General features: G+C 35.1%; 1 protein-coding gene across 1 annotated transcript in view; it reads left to right on the top strand.

Annotated features, from left to right (window-relative positions):
* The window catches only part of LOC111046957 (zinc finger protein OZF), a 55254-nt gene extending 38058 nt beyond the window's left edge, over nt 1-17196 (top strand). Inside the window, exon 4 of the mRNA XM_022332612.2 lies at nt 12152-17196. Coding sequence (XP_022188304.1) covers nt 12152-12788 — 637 coding nt within the window. The 3' untranslated portion in view covers nt 12789-17196. The remainder of the gene's footprint in view (nt 1-12151) is intronic.
* The last annotated feature ends 4643 nt before the right edge of the window (nt 17197-21839 follow it).

Here is a 21839-nt window from a genome sequence, read left to right as displayed (position 1 = left end):
ATGTATTCTACTTTCAGGTAATGTCAAATACAGTATTTGCTTTTGATGATTGATGTAAGAGGGTAAACTTTCTGTATTGAAAACTAGCTGTTTGTCTTGGAAACATAGAGGCTTTATGAGAGGGAAGAATATTTTTGATTATCTTTAGTTACCTATCTCCTATAGCTAGAAAAAAATTATTTTGCAAAAATGAATGATTTTGCATTTTTGCAAAGGATATAGTTCAGGAGACACAGAATAGTTGTGTACTGCAAAAATAATATTTTTAATAATACCGTATTATTATTCACTTGAGCTTTTACAAAATAAATACTTCATCATGTCTATTTCCATTTAATGTTTTATAATAATCTATATATATATATATATATATATATATATATATATATATATATATATAATATTATATAAATAAAATATTCGGTTTTTTATGAAAAGTTTTTCTTATATGAAAGTAGCATATCTAAATGACATTAAACTTATACCAAAAGACTAGTTAGATTATGCCATTAAGCCTGGGAGGAAGCTCAAACAGAAGTAGATGATCTCCTATGATTCCTGCCCAAATGTTTACTGAAAACTGATGTTGTGGAAGGCACATTTTACAAGAACTGCTATCGTTAACGTCCACAAACAACATATTTGGGCAGCTGAGAATCCTCATGCCATCAATCCTAATCTTCCACAACATCAGTTTTCAGTAAACATTTGGGCAGGAATCATAGGAGATCATCTACTTCTGTTTGAGCTTCCTCCCAGGCTTAATGGCATAATCTAACTAGTCTTTTGGTATAAGTTTAATGTCATTTAGATATGCTACTTTCATATAAGAAAAACTTTTCATAAAAAACCGAATATTTTATTTGCAATCAGCTACAACCTATGAGTTATTAGTTCTCTCCTCATATAAACAGCAAATTTTTATGGTGTAATGTACTACATAAGAATACATTTTATTCAACTTTTATTTGAATTTAGTTTACACAGCTTACATAATTCTTTTCAGAATTAAATTCTCTACAATTTTTATTGCGAAAAAATATTTGTTTACTGGTCATTAAAGAAAGTTATTGGGCATCAAACGTAGAAGTCTGTGTTTTTCTACTTAAATTTTTTGCATATTTCAACGTTTTTCTCAAAAACTACTCACACTACAGCTTCCAGACTAGTTTTATTCAATTTTTCAGATATTTTTCCATATGAATCCAGCATAAGTTTTTCAAAAACTAGTCCCCAAACAATTCAGCATCGGTGTATTTCACCAGAGGAACTGAATTCCGGGCGAAATCTTTCACCCTGTATAGCTCGCCAATGAAGCGTTTATGGATATATGTTTATATGAACTTTTTTTCTTATTTTTACCTCTACTATCACGTATTAAAATATTTTACCATAATTATGAATCATCCTGTATATATATGTTTAATAATAATCTATTTCCATCCATTCCAAAAATGAATGATTTTGCATTTTTGCAAAGGATATAGTTCAGGAGACACAGAATAGTTGTGTACTGCGAAAATAATATTTTTAATAATACCGTATTATTATTCACTTGAGCTTTTACAATATAAATACTTCATCATGTCTATTTCCATTTATAAAACTTCAAGAAATAATACAGGAATATATCATGATGGTCAGTGCTATAGAAAAAGTCACACGTTGATGAATGGTGATCTTGTATGGAGGTGTGTAAGCAAAAGTTGTACGGGAACAGTTACAACCGATTCAACAATGAACAAAATTAAAATTTGTTCGGCAAAACATCTTAAACATGCAATACCTTCTGCGCCGGAAACAATTGTAAATTGCGTCGAGTCTGAGAAATTGAGAAATGATAGAGTCAAGGCTGTTAAAAGCACCTCAAAACTGCAGAGAATGTCACTCGACTCTATAATCAGTAGTCGCCGAAAAATTGAAGTATGCGACGCTGAATGTCAAACAGATGTTATATTTTTAAAAGAAAGAGAAGAATTGGTCTCTCGTGTGGAGGAGCTGCTGATCCATCGAGATGCACTCATTCAACAAATACAACTACAAACAGTAAAATCTCTGAACGACGTAGAAACTCAAGTTGACTTTAAAACTCCATCTGTATATATGAAGACGCAAACTGAATCATACTATGGGTTATCAACCGAACAATGTAAGCCAGACTGTGAAAGTTTGAATGTTATTAAAATGAGGGAACAGACGATTAAGCATTTGAACGAAAACAATAATTCTCTCCAAATTGAAATCCGATGTCTAGAGTCAGACATTACTGACAATAATACAGAAATAAATAGATTAACAAGGGAAAACAGTAATTTGTACGACATAGTGTCATTGTTGAACACTCAGGTAAAAGAATTTGGATTAGGCAAAATACCTGAAAATAAAGATTGTTCCTACTACTGGAAATAGTGAGAAAAAAGTAGAATCTTAATTTTCTCTGACAGTCAAGGTCGTGACCAGGCAATATATCTCAGCAATGAGATGAAAGGATTTCAAGTGTCTGGATTTGTTGCAAATATGACTCATATCATTAACAGTGTACTGAATAGCGTCGAAGTTGAAAATTTTAGCAAACGTGATTTTGTTGTAATAATGGGAGGAACTAATGATATCATGTGGAATATGAATGAAATCGATATCAACGCTTATCTACATCAATTGGATAAACTCATCTCACTTTCAGAGAGAACAAACGTAATCATAGGCAATATTCCGTATTGATACTATAGCACGTTTAATATAAATAGAGCAATAAAGTGCATTAATACAGGAGTACGGAATTTCACCCGAGATCATCCTATGACATTACTGAATATGTGGGATTTATCAGCTAGAGAGCATACCAATCACGGACTCCACCTCAACAAAAGAGGAAAATTGAAAATAGTACGGAAACTAAAGAAGATTATTATCGATTTATGTCAGCGAGAGGAAAAACTTACTACAAAGCAATTCAATGTGAATTTTAGCACAATAGAGACAGACGTGACTGGAGAAAAAAATCACCTCATAAGCGATGATATCGCCATCGATGTAGAATTCGGTAAAGGTGATAACGATTATTCAATCCCTAGTCAAGAATCAACTGACGACTCATATGATGATGACACTCAAATTTTTGATTCACATAAAGAGACCGATTCAAACTAGAAAACAATGACAAAGAACATACTTCGGCTGCATTTAACAATGTTATCAAAATAAAACATAACAATAAAGAGAAATGTTTTCTACTTAGCTATAACATTCAAGGATTAAGATCATGCATAGAAGAGTTTGAACTAAATTTGAATAATTTCCAGCCTTCGGTCGTTTTGCTTTGCGAGCATTGGATCCCATCAGGATCAGAAGCTTTCCTTGACAGAGTTGGTGGTTACAAAATGGCATCATTTTATTGTAGAAATGAAAAAAACAAGAGGAGGAGTAACGGTGTTAGTTCGCCAGGACCACGAATGTATAGAGAGAGCTGACATAAACAAGCTGGCAGAAGAAAGTATTTTTGAGTGCTCAGCTGCTGAAGTAGTTGTCAGAGTGGGAGGTAAACCGATAACTTGTTTATTCATATCTATATACAGAACCCCAAATAGCAACGCACTGAAATTTCTTCATAAAATTGAGATGCTTTTTGAAAAGATAAGAAATTACTCTAAAACAAAATATTTATTTATTGGAGGTGATTTCAATATTAATCTATTGGTGGATGATGGCATTAGCAAGGAATTCAGTCGTTTAATCCGATCTCATCAACTCAACACAGTGATCGATAAACCGACGAGAATCACCCCATTTACGGGAACTTGTATTGATAATGTTATCACTAACGTTAATCACAATCTAATAACAAGTACGTTGCATGAGCTGGGTATCTCCGACCACATGGCTATTGGAATTGAATTAAAAAAGATCTGTCACGAATCAAACTCTTTCTTCATTACAAAACGAATAGTATCAGAAGATAAAATGTGCCTATTCCTCCAGCTTTTGAATTCTGTACGATGGGATGACTGTATGAGAGAAAAATCAAGTAATGGTGCATTCAACGCTTTTTTCCGTTCATTTTATAATAAATTCATAGAGGCTTTCCCAATCAGCACAACCAAAAAAGATAAAAAATTGATGGGCTCTAATAGGAAGAGATGGATGACAAATGGAATAAGTAATAGTATTGCCAGGAAAAGAGAATTGCTTGCAATGGTGAAGGAAAGTCAAGATGAAGTATTATTGGAGTATTTTAAAAAATACAAAACAGTTTTGAAGAAGGTTATCAATCTTGCAAAAAGGAAGGTGAATGATGAATTTTTTTACAAGTCTAAAAACATAAATAAAGCAACATGGAAGGTCGTGAAGGAAGAAATTGGAGGATGCTTAAAACAAAGCGCAATCCCAGATATAAATCTACCTGAAGAGGTTATAACTAATCCGAAAAAGAAGGCCAGCTTGTTCAACAGATTTTTCATAACTTCATCCTCTTCAAACTTAAATTCACAATCTCTTCATAAATGGGTCTGAGCTCTTGAATAAAGCGAAAAGATGTACATCTACATTCAATTTCAAAACTGTTTCTGAGAAGAGTGTTGTGAGTATCATAGCAAGATTGAACAGCTCCCCCTCCTCGGGTTGGGATGAAATTCCATCTTCAGTTATAAAAGCATCCAAACATCTGATATCAGGACCTCTAACTTATATTATAAATCTGTCATTGAAAACTGGCGAATTCCCAAGTAAGCTAAAATATGCTATTGTGAAACCCCTATTCAAAAAAAGGGGATCAGAAAGAACTAAATAATTATCGGCCAATAGCAATTTTGCCAGTTTTTTCCAAGATTTTTGAAAGAGTTGTACATGAACAACTCTCAAAATATTTAGAAATAAGTAACATCCTGTTCAAAAATCAACATGGGTTTCGCAAAGGTCATGCAACTAAGGATGCTGTTTTTAATGTTGTAAATGATGTGCTGGTGAGTTTGGATCAGAAAAAACATGCAATGGGGATCTTCTGCGATGTCTCCAGAGCTTTTGACATGGTTAATCACCGCCTGTTGCTTTGCAAATTGGAATATTATGGCTTGGATATCTCAGCTTTGAATTTCTTTGAAAGTGTTTCATTGAATAGGAAACAGAAAGTGAAGTTACATGATAACAATGGGATAAGCTATTTTTCAGAATGGAGAAATATACCCTGCGGTGTACCACAGGGATCTATTCTTGGCCCTTTGTTATTCATAATTTATGTGAATGACCTTCCAGACAATATCACATCCAATGTCTTTCTTTTTGCGGATGATACCACAAGTATTGTGACTGGAACGTGGGAAGAAGTTGTCCAGAGTACTGAAGAGACTATTGATCAAATGAACATCTGGTTTCAGGCTAATGGTCTTTGTTTGAATATAAACAAAACTAAATTATTGGATTTCAAGTTGACTGAGACCAGTAAGTTGAATGACACAATCAGCCAAAAGATGGATGAGATTGTTCAGGATGAAGTCTGCTTTTTAGGAGTCAGAATCAGAAACTGTCTCAAGTGGAATGATCAAGTGGATCACATTCTGAACAAACTCTCAAGTGTCTGCTTCTCTTTGAAAGTACTGAAGAATATCGTTGGAACAAAAACACTATTGAATGTCTTCCATGGCTATTTAATGTCGATGATTCAATATAGCATAATGTTTTGGGGTAGTGGAAAAAATAATCTCAATTCTGTCTTCAAAAAGCAAAAAAAAGCCCTCAGAATTGTCGACAACTTGAAGCCTTATGAATCTTGTAAAAACTCTTTCAGAAGACTCTTTTATTCATTTCATTTTAACAGTTCCTACACTGTACTTCCTCGAAATTGCAACTATGACGAAGAAAAACGAGAAGATATTAAGAGAGAGAGTCATATCCATCATAGTTACAATACTAGAAACCAGATAGTTCATCTTCAGTACCCGCAACACAGAACCGCAAGCTTAGAGAAAGGGCCACATTATAGCGGATAAAGAGCTTATAACTCTCTTCCTATTGAAATAAAATGTATTGAGTGCCCAAAAAGGTTTAAGAATGCAATAAAAGCTAAATTGGTCGATGCATCTCCGTACAGTGTAGAGGAAAGCTTCAACTGTTGGCGCGTGTAGGTATTTTTTGCTGGCATATATTTTCAACTACTTTGTATGTTCTGATTTTCTTCTTTTTTTCTCTATTTTATGATTACTTTTTTTGAGTATTGTACTCAATACTTTTTGACGTGTCATATACTACCAAGCTTTGCTTGATTATGTACTGTTACATGACGAAAATTAAACTAAACTAACTAAACTACATGGATAAGAAGCCGCATGCCTACTCCTAATGCTCTATGAGGTATGTTCAAGCTATTAACAAGCAATGCATTCACATGGAGGAGAAGCCGCATGTCTAATGTGAGTGGAATAGATAGGACAACTTGCCACTGTTTTCTATTGGCTGTGAGTAGAGTCTCTAGACACCAATGTTATGTATTGAAGCTGTAAAAACTCAAGTCATACAGACTTGGTCTTTGTATTCTGGCGTCAAGCTCCTTTAGTTCGTAAGTTGTCCGCTCTGACGCTAGTTGTTTGTTAGTGCAAGCTTGTCATTCACACACTTTGCCTAATTCTAATTTTGTATATTTTAGATGTGATTTTCTGGTGTATTTTATTCATTTCATTGTTCTAGTAATTTATATTGCAGTTTTTGTCATATTCTGCAATTATTCGAGCCATTTTGCATTGGTTCTGTGTCATTTTTATTTTCAATACTTTGATCTTGGCTACGTTAGCACGATCGATAGACGTTTCCCAAGCCAAGTTGCCTGTTCGGGCATCGCTTTTCATTTCTTCAAATATGTAGCAATTTTATCTTTTCACATAAAATTAATGTTTTAAAGTGTTATCAAAGTTCTCCTAGTCATTATCAATCATTTTAATTCTATCATCAAAATTCAAATGTTTTCTGCCGTCATAAATTATTATGAACACTAATAAATTGTATTTGTGAGTATTTAAATGTAAGTTCAATTCTCTCTCAATTTTCTCTCTTGGCACTTTGTCTGATTGGTTCGGTTACAAGTCACAGTGACTTGTAGGCCACAATACTATCTCTCTGCATCATGACACCGTGTCCGCCGCACTCAGCATCAGGATTGAAGATCCGCCACTCTACTATTTTCAAGATTCTAGATCTTGTGGGTACTAACCCAGTTCAGTTCTCAACCAATCAGAAAAGTAGCCTTGCTGCCAAACTCAAGTTTTCATGAACTCTGTTCTCGCCCGTGTGCAATTTCTGTGTGCATCCAGTGATCTGGCTTATCAAATGTGCTCAGAACTTTCTTTATCAAATTGTTTTCAACTCTGTCAAATGAACTGTATCAAATCAATTCAAATTATTTTCACCGTCGTGATGGACAATTCCAGTTTGTGCTAACTGCAACCACTACCTCACATTTTGCAAATGTTCTGAACTCTGGCACCGTGCCATTCCAACCTACAATTACAAATTTCGTGTGTCGGTCCACCCTGGATCCTGTCTATCCGCTCTGAGGTCATTCATCGGTCTTCGGTGCTCTTCTCTTCGGTCGACGGAGCTCATCTCATCGGTCGTCGGAGTTCTGCTTCATCGGTCTTTGGTGTCCTTCTCATTGGTCTCCCCTTCTCTCACTGATTGCATCCAAGGTGCCCTGCCGCATGTCCAGGTCCGAGTCACTGGTGTGTGTCTCACGCGCCCTCCCGGGAACAAGTTAGATGGCCTGACTTGCAATGATTGCTTATCAGATGAGTTTTTTGTCACTTTCAATATTTTTAGACTTATTCTTTGGTCCATTTTTCACAGAGGTATTTCTAATATTTATATTTTAATTCTGTTTTTAATTGCTACTTATTTGTTACATTGAAACTTCTACTCACCCTTTTTTATGAGTCTCTTTCTCCTTTTACCACAACATTGGAAAGCCTGTTGTGCAACAATTTTGCCACTTCAAGTATTTGAAGTCACATTTAGTAATTCTGTATATGTATGATTCTAGGAACTTTCAACGTTTTCACATTAATTATCAATCATTTTAATTCAGACAGCACAGCTGTCTTTGCTCTGTTCTACACATTAGCCAAGTTGCTTCTGGTGTACTCCCACGTCATACGAAATATTGTTATGATTCGTCGAGAATTATTATGAATTTATTGATGATCCATGGTTGATTCTAATCATCAATACTGTGCAATATTTCTAGCCTTTTTGTTACTCATTTTTTCAGGAATAATCTTAAGAATTAGTGAAAGTGAATTCACTGACAATTGCTTACCTATTGAATTATTGACTTCATAAATATATCAATTCAGGACTATTAAATTTCTCAATTCAGTTATTGGTAGAAACCAAATTATTCAAGTTACATTTATCTATATTTAAATTATATATTAATTCACATTGAAAACTTATCCATAATCATTATTGTATTCTTACATTCTTATATTCAGATTTTTACAAATGTTTTGTAATATCCATTGACTTATTGACTATTGACACCTTTGAATTTTCTACAAGTATTTGTATTATTGTATTAGCCCTTTTTTATATCTCCATCATCAGTAAACCTTTTTCGTTTATGAACTATTCTAAGCCTATGTCAAAAAGGCAAAATAAAATCGGTCATTGTTTCTGTACAACTTTGTCTTTATTTAGAAAAATCATTATCACAGGTATCAACTTAGAACTATTACATTTTTCAGGTTTCTAATTACAATTCTTTACAAACATTATAGCTTCCAGAGTTGATTACAATTTGTATAACAGTTGTAATTTCAATTTGGCATTTTGTTGGGTCTGTGGTGCAAGAACTAGACAAGTGTTAGTTCTTTTATCAAATTATGTTTCTCACACCATACAGTCCACTCAAGTTAGGTTGGCTTTACGACCCAACCTACCACGAGACTCATCAGAAGCCTTATTGATTGGCGATTCGTCAATAATATTTCAATCTCAAATCAGATTATTTACAACAGCTCTGTTAAGAGACTCGAAATGTCATGAATGATGGAAATTCCAATAGAGATGTGTGTCGTCATTTGATTTTATGTAAACATATTATAATCAGACTCGCTCCAATCTGTCAACATTAGTCGAAACAAAATTGATGTTATTCTTAAGGAATTCTAAAAGTTTTAATTGAATCTACTTAACGGTTATGCATACAATAATCTTCGATTTTTATTGAAAGCTACAATTTATTTTCTTCATCAAAGCAATTTTTTGGGTAATAAGGGATTGAAAAAAAAAGGCCTTACTAATGTTAGGCCCAGTTGCACAAAAGCCGGTTAAATCTTAACCGTGAATAATTTCACGAGAACCAATCAGAGAAGGCCTTTTTGATAAGACGGCTTCTCTGATAGGTTCTCGTGGAATTAATCATGATTGAAATTTAACCGGCACAAAGTGTTATTTTTACATAAGCAACTATTTTGTGTTTTCAATTCAACATCCCAGTGTTAAATTTTGGCCAAATTGATGAATAATTAGAGGAAATTAATTAGAGAAGAGAGAAATTGAAGAAAATTCCAGCCACGGGCGCTCCCGACATTTTTTTAAAAATCCTCTTCACCCACATGCTCATAGCGAATAGAGGATAGCTGATTCCGATGTAGGTATCTGAAGTAATACGCAACTGTTCATTCTTGTTCGAAATAATCTTCTGTATTATATAAAAGCGAAAAGGCAATGATTCATTCACTCACTTACAAACTCATTAGTAATCAGAATAACAGAACTAAAAATCTTTTAAATACGTTTAAATTTGGTAGGTTTGTTCTGCTGGCCTTCTAGAGGCGCACTAATAACGGATGTGAAAAAAAAATCCAAAGATGAAATGAAATTTATTTCCAAAAACATTACAAAGAAAAAAATCTGGTGTGGCGCGCGCATCTCAAGTCTACTATTCAAAGATCGAAGCCAGCTGGTGACAGTACAATAACGCTAGAAACACACGAAGTCTGCTATCTCTTCATAATGAATGATTCAATAGGATCAACAGTTTGTAATTGAAATAATAACATTTTCTGGAATTTCGAGCTTATTTTAAATTTTAGGTGAAAATGTTACTGAACATTACTTGTAGAGATTTTCATGCTTGATCTTTTCCACTTGGAAAAGTTCGTTTAAATTGTATCTGAAGCCTGATAATTGGGAATCTAAAATCAAACTTTGCATAGATGGGGCGGAGCTCCTGGAATTTTTACAGATATGGGACATGTGGCAGTTGATAGAGCTTATCAATGACTATTTCAGGTATAAATTTGATCAAAATCGTTGGAGCCGTTTTCGAGAAAATCGCGAAAAACCTTGTTTTTGATAACATTTTCGCCATTTTCTCCGCCATCTTGGATTGCATTGAATCGAAATTGTTCGTGTCGGATCCTTATATTGTGAGGACCTTAAGTTCCAAATTTCAAGTCATTCCGTTAATTGGGAGATGAGATATCGTGTATACAGACACACACACACACACACACACACACACACACACACACACCACACACACACACACCACACACACACACACACATATATATATATATATATATATATATATATATATATATATATATATATATATACCAATACCCAAAAACCACTTTTTTGAACTCAGGGGACCTTGAAACGTATATAAATTTAGAAATTGGGGTACCTTATTTTTCGAAAAGCAATACTTTCCTTACCTATGGTAATAGGGCAAGGAAAGTAATAAAAACAATAATGTAACTTACTTATTGCATTAGCATGCTTATTAAAAGTTGATGTTAAATGTAGGTATATATCTATAGGCTATTGAAAAGAAAGTAACATTGCTGCCAGAATAATTACTATGTCTATTATAAATAATTACGGGTAATATTTGATGGAAATGATTATAGGTTTAAAACCTGTGCGCAGGTATTCCTTAAGAAAAGATCATGAAAAAAACACAAAGAAAATTACAAACGAGTTGATAATTATAGTTAACGTTCTTACAAACAAATAGAAGTAGAAACTTTCCAGAGATGAGGTGAAATATAGTATAGTATATAGTATATAAAGAAGAAAGCAAGATACGAATGTAAAACTAGCATTAGACTAGTTGAACAACAAAGTTCACTTAATTTAATAGTAGTTTTGTAATTACCAACTATGACTAAAATATTTATTTACTCTACTGTACTACTATGATACTATGAACAAATTAACTGAATAACTGAAAACAAAGAGAAATGAAAAGGAGTACTACAAAACTAAACCAACAGAACAATCAAATCAATTGATGATAAGTTACTCAAGCAATCAAATAGGTGCAAACTGTTTTTAATCGTAAGCAAGTAGCTCGAGATATTTTGATTCAAAACTATGGAGACTATTGAAACAGGAGTTCACTAAGCTTATATTCAAGTAACTTATATATTTGTCAATTTTTTCACCTTTTCCGTTATTCATTTCAATTTTATTTAAGGAAATCTGGAGGAAGACTGTTCATTAATTTGATACAAATATGAATTGACGACATAAATCTTTCAATTTCATATAGTTATCACAAAAATAAAGGATAGTTGAAAATACTTGCACATTTGAAATACCAGACAATATGAATGACACCCACCCTAACACTTGATAGGGATTAGTGATTAGACTAGTTAGGTTAGGGAAATGTTAGGTTTTGTTTTTTAATGACAATATTCTGGCTGGTATCATTGTGTTATTAACTATGGACTTTGCTTGTGGGGTAATTGCAGTGGTACTGTGAGACGTTCTTTATTTAGCAGAAAAAACTATGAGATGTATTGCTGGTCTGAGAAATAATGGAACTTATAGGCAAGTCTTCACAAAGCTCCAAGAAATGACTCTATTATCTATGTATATATTCTGCAACATGGTGTACATGAAGAAAAATAAAGCCAAGTTCCAACAACAGGAGGAGACCTACATTTAACAAGAAGAAACTGTACTTTTGTAACTCCATAAATACGCTCCTAAAATACATTTAAAAGCAACAAGTACCAACAATTTCCCATTTTCAATAAGTTACCTCAAACAGTAGTGTTAGTACTATTTTGAATTCATTTTAGATGAATAAAATGAATATTGTACTGGTATAAAGTATTTTAATGGTGTTTTTGTTTTGTTGTATTTGTAGGTTTGTGCAGAAATCGCAGCTGACAGTGCACGAGCGCACACACAGCGGCATCCGGCCGTACCGCTGCCAGATCTGCCACATGGCGTTCGCGCACTCGACGGCGCTCAAAATGCACATCCACCGACACACGGGCGAAAAGCCATTCAAGTGCCTCATGTGCGCCGACCGCGCATTCAGCCAGCTGCCACACCTCAAGAAGCACATGCTCGCCATCCACAAGACCGACAAGCCCTACCTGTGCAAGCCGTGTCAACACTTCTTCAAGACAAAGAGTGAGCTGCTCGACCACGAGCGTGAGTGCCAAGCCGACGCCTCCCTCCGCCCTCACCACTCCCAGCCCACGCCCACCTCCCTCGAGCAACTCCGCATCCTGCTCGCCATCCTCCTGCAGAAAATCTCCACCCCCGCCCGCCTCACCTCCTTCGGCTACGGCAAGAAGCTCATCGACGATGTCCTCTGCGAGTCCATCAAGAGCTCGGGGCGGCAACCCTGTCTCGACGACACTCTTCTGCCGCTCGAGCGTCTCAAAAACAATGTCGAAATACTTTTGGAATGGACTGTACCCAAAGAGTACATGGAAAAGTTTCGACAGGAGAAGCGTTCCACCGAGGATCTGATGCGCGAACTCACCTCATGACAAGGGTCAATAGTATTTTTCATCACTTCATTTAGTAATAACTATGCAACTCTCAAGGTACCTAGCACTGATGCATAGCAAATTTCACTTTTCTTCTACATTCATAATTCGTTCAGAGCCGTATCTATGAACTTTGTTTACTCGAAAGCACGACTTTTTCAAATCGCAAATACTTGATTTTGAGATTTTTTTTACAATCATAAATCTTTCAGAACCGTATCTGTGAACGTTGTCCACTTGAAAGCACGACTTTGTTGCATTGCAGATACTTTACCAGTACTTTATTGAGATTCACTTCAAAGTGTGCATTCCATATAAATTATATCAATGCTTCCCATTCTACCAATGTTGACAGTTTGAGGGAATCTCACTGTAGTAATACTCTGGTTTTTATGAAGCTATTGTGTATTATCTATCTTGCGCCAACTATCTGAATATTTATTTTGTAATACTGTTTTTGTGCAATAGGTCTGTATAGAGACCTGGCACAGCAAATAATAAAATCAAACAATCTGGTACTCAGTTGTTTGGCAATAGAGCCGTTCTTCCGGCTTTGAAACTTATGGGTATGGTCCTTCATTTCTAATAATCGTTGAAGCGAGGTAGGTTGTGACACAAGGTAGGAAGGTTCACGAAACCTCACTTCTTGATTAGTGTGAATTTATTTTCTATAAATTATCAACTTTATTTAGTAGTTATAAAATCTTAATATTTAGGCTTCACTTGATTTGGATGTATGTGTGCTGGTATGTCTTCATGGTCATGGTCGCTAGTCTTTCGTAATATCTTTCATTACTCACTTCATCTAGTAATAATCTTAGCATTCACGGGGTAGGCATGTGGTTTACTAGTTTCGATATTAGTGTGAATATTGAAGGTGACGGTTATTGAAGTATTAATCATTGATCAAAGAAGAACAACAGTTCCAGGTGAAATAATGTAGTACTTCAAGAGATAAATTATTGTACTATGAAAATAGATAAATGCTAATTGAATTTTCAATCTAATGGTGAGCGATTGGAAAGCTGAGTTGCACTCAGGACAGAGATACAGTTATTTTGATATGTAGCTTGTATTATGACGTTGACTGTCTTTCAGTCTTGCTGCGTATTTTAGTTCCTATTTTTCCGCTTATTTTAGAATTACGTGCGTAAGAACCATCATCATCTATCTTGAATCAGCTTATTATAATATTAGTACTTATCAGAGCAAAGATCCCTGATTAACATTATTAATCTCAGTTGGTGTAACTGCAACCCAACTTCAGTTATCAGTAATTATTCGATTAACCTCATTCAACATGTCTTAGAATATTTTCCATCACACATTTTAATATTACATTAACATCTAAATGTCGAGTCTATTGGTTTTCATTGACTTCTGATTTCAATTATGGAACTAGGCGAGTTTAGTTGATAACTTGTATTGCAAACATGATATCTTATCATAGATCTTGTAAGTATTCTACAGGTATCAGACTTGAACTACTGTTAAAGTGTTGATCATGTTTTATTTGAATCAGCTTACAGTTTAACATACTTGGCTTACAAGTTTTTAATCTAGGCCCTCTCGTGTTCAATGGCACAGTGTTGCTATAATCTTCTACATTTAATTCTGACCAAAGCAGTGAGTATCTATTTTAGAATAGTAATTTCTAGCTAGAAAACTTTGTAATACTGTCGAAGAAAAAAAGGAAGCACATTTTAAAATTATAAATTAAACTAATTATCAAGAAACATGAAGCTTTTGTCCTCTTATTGAGAATTTGAGTGATCTCAATAATACCAAAGAAAACCCTCTACTGGCATAATTTTGATGATCTCACACTAAATCTTAATAGCAATTCTTTCATCTCAAATCCGAAATTATATATGAAACACATATTGTGTTGATCACTATACTCACTGTCATTTATTGCTAAATTTAATTGATAGGCGAGGATAGAGGTGTTTGATCTAAATTACTTGATAATTAAAAATATCAACATACAAAATCTTATCAAAAGTATTATTCGTTCTTGTATACTATTTATGAGTACATATCTGATTAATTGAGAGATTTTTCATTATGAAAAAATAGTATTTAAGAGTAGGCCTATTCATCTATGATGTAATTACCACATGAGTCTCAGACTTTAGGTTGGTTCCATACCATCAATCAGTATAAGACTGGAATAAAGTGACCCCATAAAGTTACCATGAATGTTCATCATTTGAACAATATGAAGTTCATAATTAACACTGAAAGTGTTACAATGACTAAGCTTGCCATCACAAGTTACCGATGGATAATTCTCAAGCGAGATATACGCTCTTAAAAGTGTAAAATTGTAATATAACAGCTTTTAATCCTATTTCTTGATGTTTAAGGGCCTACAACTCTTCAACAATGCATTGTATAAATGAATGCACACCGTTGATTTGTAGAGCTTTGTTTTCTCTTCAATTTGATGTATTATTTCACTACTCAATGTTTTCCTTCTATTGTTATAGCAGATTCAATATCTCGAAAACTGTTGGAGATATCACAAATCACCACTAAACAAATATTGTAGAGAATTTATCAAGCTTCATTTCCGAATAGTTAGTCATGTCGGTTGAACGCATTTTTCTCAAGATATGAGCATGTAAGCAAAACATTGAAAAATGCAACTTTTAAACCACTCTCATCCCTTTAGCACAAGGGGTAGAAATGGGGACTTTTGATATATTCATCCCCTAACTGGCGCCAACAAAGCTGCAAAGTAAAAAATTGTGTTAAAAACATTCTCTCGAAATTCCTTTGTCAATTGGTCTATTTTTGCATAACTGAAGATATCACACTCAACACTGAAGCTGCTGCAACAGTCGTGGGGATGTGCGTAAACTTGTGACATTATATATCAAATTGAAGAGAATTTGATGCTCTAAAAGCTCATAATCAGCATGGATTTTTCCCATCTATATTCAAAAAGTTATAAGAGCAAAAATAGCAAAAAAATTGAAGGAAAATGTGTTTTTTCAAAAATGTCACATCTTATAGAGCGGATATCTCGAAAAGTGAAAGAGATATAGAAAATGTTGTTAGATCAACATTGTAGGACATTACTTATGCTTTAATTTCTTAAAGAATAGTCATGTCTGTAAAATGCATAATTTTCGAGTTATAATTATGCGAGAAACCAAAAAAATGGTACCTTTGAACCACCCCCACCCCATTAGCACAGGAGGTAGGGGTGGGGACTTTTGATATGTTTACCTCCTCACTACCCTAAACAGAACTGTGAGGTCAAAAATTGTGTTCCAAACTTTTCCCTCTATACCTATTTTTGAGCATTCATTGCCTGGACTATTAACAGTATTTTCATTTGAAAAAAAAATTAAAAAACACAGTTTTATTTTCGTCACATCATGACTTGAATAATTAGGGAGAAATTCCACAATATCAACTCTTATTCAATGAAATTAAATTGCTCAAATCATTTACTATTTTTATTTAAACTTTTGTTTAGTGCCATCTAATGTATTATGAGTTATGAGTAAATGTGTTAGCTTGATATTGAAATGACCATCCAAAGATTACCCAGCAATTATTTTGTTTATTAAGTCAACTTATTAGATAACTAATAGTAATATTAATTCGTTTGGGCCAAGCGCACACCAGTTAGTTAGACACGATAATCAAAGTTTTTCTCATTGTTTGTCTCAAAGTTTACATATCTCAATGAATGTTTTATCTACCTCTAGACTAGCTAGGTGTGCGATTAGCCTTAAAGAACACTGCCATGATATTATAATAATTACCGTAATTGAATTAACTTATTTTTGTATATAAATTTGATATATTGTCAATGTAATATTAATTGAATTTTTCAACTCAGAATTACCTAAACTAAAATTTAATTTCAACATTATTTCAAGGAATTGAGATATTACAGATTTTTCAAATTATTCAAGAAATGAAAAAAATGTAGGAAATAATAAAACAAAATATTATCCACAATCATAATTTCATAATTCGACTGACGGAGAAAGACAAAAATATATCGAGTTTATTACTGTATTTGATATTAAACAGTGTTATATCAATGAATTATTATAGAGTTTTTTAGCTTTTGTAGGTGCTTTATTTTGCAATTTTAGATTTTTATAGCTTTTAGACTATTATTTAATGTGCGATTTTTAATAATAATTTTAATGTAAAGAGTTGCTTGTTCCAAAGAATAACGAAACGCTAGTTGTATAATTAGATTGATCCATAAATATTTATCATAATATTCTCTAACATGTTTGTATTGAAATAATTGATTTTCACCATTTTCAGTGCATTTTATGATATCAAGTCTACACTACTATTGTTTTAAAAAGTAACTTTTTAAGTTGTATGTCGTTATTATTTCTCTCAATACATAATTATTTAGCCGTTTGAATCTTCGTGTTTTTTTCTCCAACTACCTAAACATTTAAAAAAAGTTTCCAACTTGAAACTTTTCCACCAGAATATTAAAAAAATAAACGCCCTTTTAAATTGAACTATTTTGGCGAACTGAATAATCAGTCACAGTAAACATGGTATTGATCGTAATTAATTTCGCATTATATTAAAACAAACGCTAAAGTGTTGATTTTTGTAAAAACATTATAATTTATTAAAAATTGAGTAACATGAGGAAAAGTTAATGGTGGTCTGAGTAGATTTTTGCCCACACCTTCTTCTACAAGAATTCCCAGTGTCGCTCTGGGCCGGCTAGACTCAGTCGGCGTCTGGGGTGGGCCGCAGCAGGGGACGGGAGGCTTGGTGTGGTGTCCGTCAACCACCCTCGTTCGAGTCGGGGGTTGGAACAGGGCCTTGAGTACTTTGTTGAAGTGATTCTCAGTGCAATTTAAACTTGGGTAATTGTGATTGTCCCACCATTAAAAAAGTCAATAATACTAAGTACTTGGGAATCATAATTGATGAAAACCTTAAATGGGATGTTCATATTAAATACATAATATGTAGAAAAATTAGATATTTATATTTTAAATTTTACCAAGTTAACAGAATTCTGAATAAGAACCACCTGAAAATGATGTATCATGCCCTGGTCAAGTCGATTCTGCAGTATGGCATAGTTGTTTGGGGGGCTGTTTCAACTGTCATATTGCTGAATTAATTATAGCACAAAAACTGATAATTAAAACTATATTAAGCAAACCCAGGCTCTATCCAACAGATATGGTTTTTAGTGATTTTGAGGTCATGACTATACGTCAATAAATTATACATAAAAACCGTAATTGAGTACTTAATAAAATATAGATCCGATTTTCCTCTCACAATAAACTCTACACTTAATTATTATAATCTAAGGGCCACTGCTAACAAATATGTAACCTATAACACTAATATTGAATGTATAAGGAGGCAGTTAATTTACATAGGTACTAAAATAATAAACCTCATTCCAAATCACTTTCTCATGGACAATAAGATCAGCGGAAAAATTGAACTGGATATAAAAAAGTGGACATACAGTATAATTTATTCTTCCATTCAGATATAGGACTCGAGATTTCTGCTCCAGCATTGTTTTTTCATTGGTTTTTTTCATTTCTCAGTGGACTCGCTTACCTTTATTTTGAGTACCTATTCCTCTGTTTTCTTCCTTCCCCCCATTTCTCCCTTCCCTTTTTTTTCCTCATTACTTCTCTTCTCTTCTTTGCCTGCCTATTACATGGGAAACCATAGTTGGCTAGGTATCTTCCTCTCTTTTTTCTCTTCTCCAACACACCCAACCACAAAGCCCATGGTTTTTTTTATATTTGTAACATTTTATTGTGTTTTATTTGTTTCGTAATTCTTTGTAATTTTGTTTTGTGTGTTTTTAATAAATTGAAATTGAAATCTTGAAGAAAATTGATTCCCTTTTTAGGAAAGAGGGGCCGTGCTTTCGCACTGCCTAACACGGTTGGGCGTGGAGAGATAAGAGTACGAATAATCTGGTGTCCTCCGCGAGTATGGTCTTCGGGGCGGGAGAAGCGTTCCCAATTGTCACTGGATGTCCTCTTGCTATTCCCGATGGAATTAGCAAGGTACAAGAGACCGGGCGTCGTGGCTGGTCACCGGGTCCCTCACCTCGGGCACCGGCTGTTTCTGGCTATCAGGACTGGCGTCTCGGGGTCGAGAAAGGCGTTCCCAAGCCTTACTCGAGGTCCTCTTGCTATTCCCGATGGAATTAGCAAGATAGAAGAGCACTGGAACCGGGCGTCACTGGTGGTCACCGAGTCCCTCACCTCGGGAACCGGCTATCTCCTGCGGCCAGGATCGGTGTCTCGGGGTGGAGAAAGGCCTTTCCAAGCCTTACTCGAGGTTTACTTGCTATTCCCGATGGAATTAGCAAGATAGAAGAGCCCTGGAACCTGGCGTCACTGCTGGTCACCGGGTCCCACACCTCGGGAACCGGCTGTCTCCTGCGGCCAGGATCGATGTCTCGGGGTCGAGAAAGGCCTTCCCTAGCCTTACTCGAGGTCCTCTTGCTATTCCTGATGGAATTAGCAAGATAGAAGAGCCCTCTGGAACCGGGCATCACGGCTGGTCACCGGGTCCCTCACCTCGGGAACCGGCTGTCTCCTGCGGCCAGGATTGGTGTCTCGGGGTCGAGAAAGGCCTTCACTAGCCTTACTCGAGGTCCTCTTGCTATTCCCGATGGAATTAGCAAGATAGAAGAGCCCTGGAACCGGGCGTCACTGGTGGTCACTGAGTCCCTCACCTCGGGAACCGGCTGTCTCCTGCGGCCAGGATCGATGTCTCGGGGTCGAGAAAGGCCTTCCCAAGCCTTACTCGAGGTTTACTTGCTATTCCCGATGGAATTAGCAAGATAGAAGAGCCCTGGAACCGGGCGTCACTGGTGGTCACCGAGTCCCTCACCTCGGGAACCGGCTGTCTCCTTCGGCCAGGATCGACGTCTCGGGGTCGAGAAAGGCCTTCCCAAGCCTTACTCGTGGTCATCTTGCTGTTCCTGGTCCTCTTCGTGATGTTCCTGGGTCCAGTCAGGTTTTAGCCCAAAACCCAACTTGTCGCCACTGGTCGAATCAGGCAAGCTGGCTGCTAGAAGTCGCAGAAGTGGTCGTACAATACTCGCCTTCCTGTGAGGGTTGTATCTCGGAGCTTCCAGCGTCTTATATTAACTCCTGTTAGTAGAAGGTGCAATTCGAAGTAGTCGAAGGAGTAGGAGTAGTCTCTGGTCACGAGCTGTACTCACTCTCGCCGCATGCTGCTTCCTTCACTAGTTCTCGACCGACCGTCCATACTCGACTGATCTTCACTGCCACTCGTCGAGCCTCCCTCGGCAGCCGGGTGGGAGAGGGTAAGGGTGCGCAGCATAGTTGAGAAGTAGCTCAGTGGCTGCCTCGCTCGTTGTACAACAAGATCTTATCATGAGATTACCGAGCGTCTTCAAAACTAGCTCTAAAATCAATTCCCCTCACTAGTTGCAATATACATTGTGACACTGGAGCCAAATTATCTACTGAACATAACTGCTTAATGTTGATTGCTAGATAGGGCATTGATTTCACTATATTTTTGACAAGTCTGGTTTTGTAAAAGAGTTCTCAGTACTTATATTTTTTTAGAATATTAGCTGCTACTTGCTATTTGAGCAGCAATTTATGAGTCGATAGCTGACTTTGGAGAACATAATTCCACATCAATCTATACTACATTAAGAATGTATATTAAACAAATGGAAGATTTTCCAGCAAATCAGCAGATTTTCTTCAATGGTCCAATGGTAGCAGGCAAAGACACTCAAACTTACTTACATAAATGAAAATTGTGTATAAATTTGATCTACAGGTCCCTATTATCATCTACAAACAAAAATAGCAAGTTGATAATGAGCTAATATTACAACTACAGTTACTATATAGAGGCAGTTTGGCTATTGACTGTCACACTTCTGATTGTCTAGCTTGATCACATGGTACAAATCCATCAAACAAACTTTATAATACACTATCTTAATGCATTGAAATATTGGAATTTATCACTTCTTTTACTGATTAGGAACATATTTTAATTTTTTTGAAGATAAATTGATTACAGTATATTTTAATGTAGACAAATATAGGTACGGTAATCATGAAAACATCAATAAAGCATGACAATTTTTTTTCTTCCCTCGGACATCTCGCAAATCACTTTTTCGGACCACCTGTTGGGAACCAGTGATCTCAAATAGATACTTAGAAAGACAGTCTCTTTTAGGGCTACTTGTAATATAAATATAAATACAAATCTCTATTTGATTTGTATTTTTATTTAGAAAGACTGATTTCAATTTCACTTCAATTAGGCTAATATCGGGGCACCGAGCTTTGCTTGTTATTCATTTATTGTGTAACAAATTATCTTGAATAGCAAACAAAATCGCTTAATGAAAAGATTTTATAGGTCTCTAGCAAACAGCTGCTCTGTTATCGCCGGGTGCGATATCAACAAGTGAGAGATTAGATAAAAAAAATAATAATAACGGGTATCCTGGCTACATTTTGAACAGCCAATTAGAAATAATTTTATTTGCTATTTATTGAATTATATAAAATAATGAAATTTTGAGTTTAGGCTATAATACTTACTGGTTGGCAACCTAATAATCGATCAAGCCGTATAATTTGAAATTTAGCCAGACACCTTTGGCAAGTTTTTGTTGTAAACAAATAGCATTCAACCAGAGGATTTGGTAACCACATGGCATGTTATTGTAAATGGAAAAACAACTTAATAAACTCAAAAAAATTTATTGTGTAAAATGAGCATGCACAAAATACATAAAATAAATAAAAATATCAAGGAAGTATGTATATTCTATCAGGCGCATGAATACATTTGTAATTTTTAGATGAGCCAATCAAATTGCAGAGGCTGATTGGCGGTAATAACGAACCGATTCAAAAATAACCATCAGTATTTATATAAATGATAAGAATTTGTAAGTTATCACTACTCAGTTCATGTATTGGATGTAATCTGAGTAATTATAAAATATAACACATATGATATAGGTAATAGCCTAGCAGATTGACACAG

The sequence above is a fragment of the Nilaparvata lugens genome, chromosome 5 (assembly GCF_014356525.2).
Source record: "Nilaparvata lugens isolate BPH chromosome 5, ASM1435652v1, whole genome shotgun sequence".
NCBI classification, from domain to species: domain Eukaryota; kingdom Metazoa; phylum Arthropoda; class Insecta; order Hemiptera; family Delphacidae; genus Nilaparvata; species Nilaparvata lugens.
Note: the sequence above shows the minus strand (reverse complement) of the source record. Positions and strands in the feature narration are given on the sequence as shown.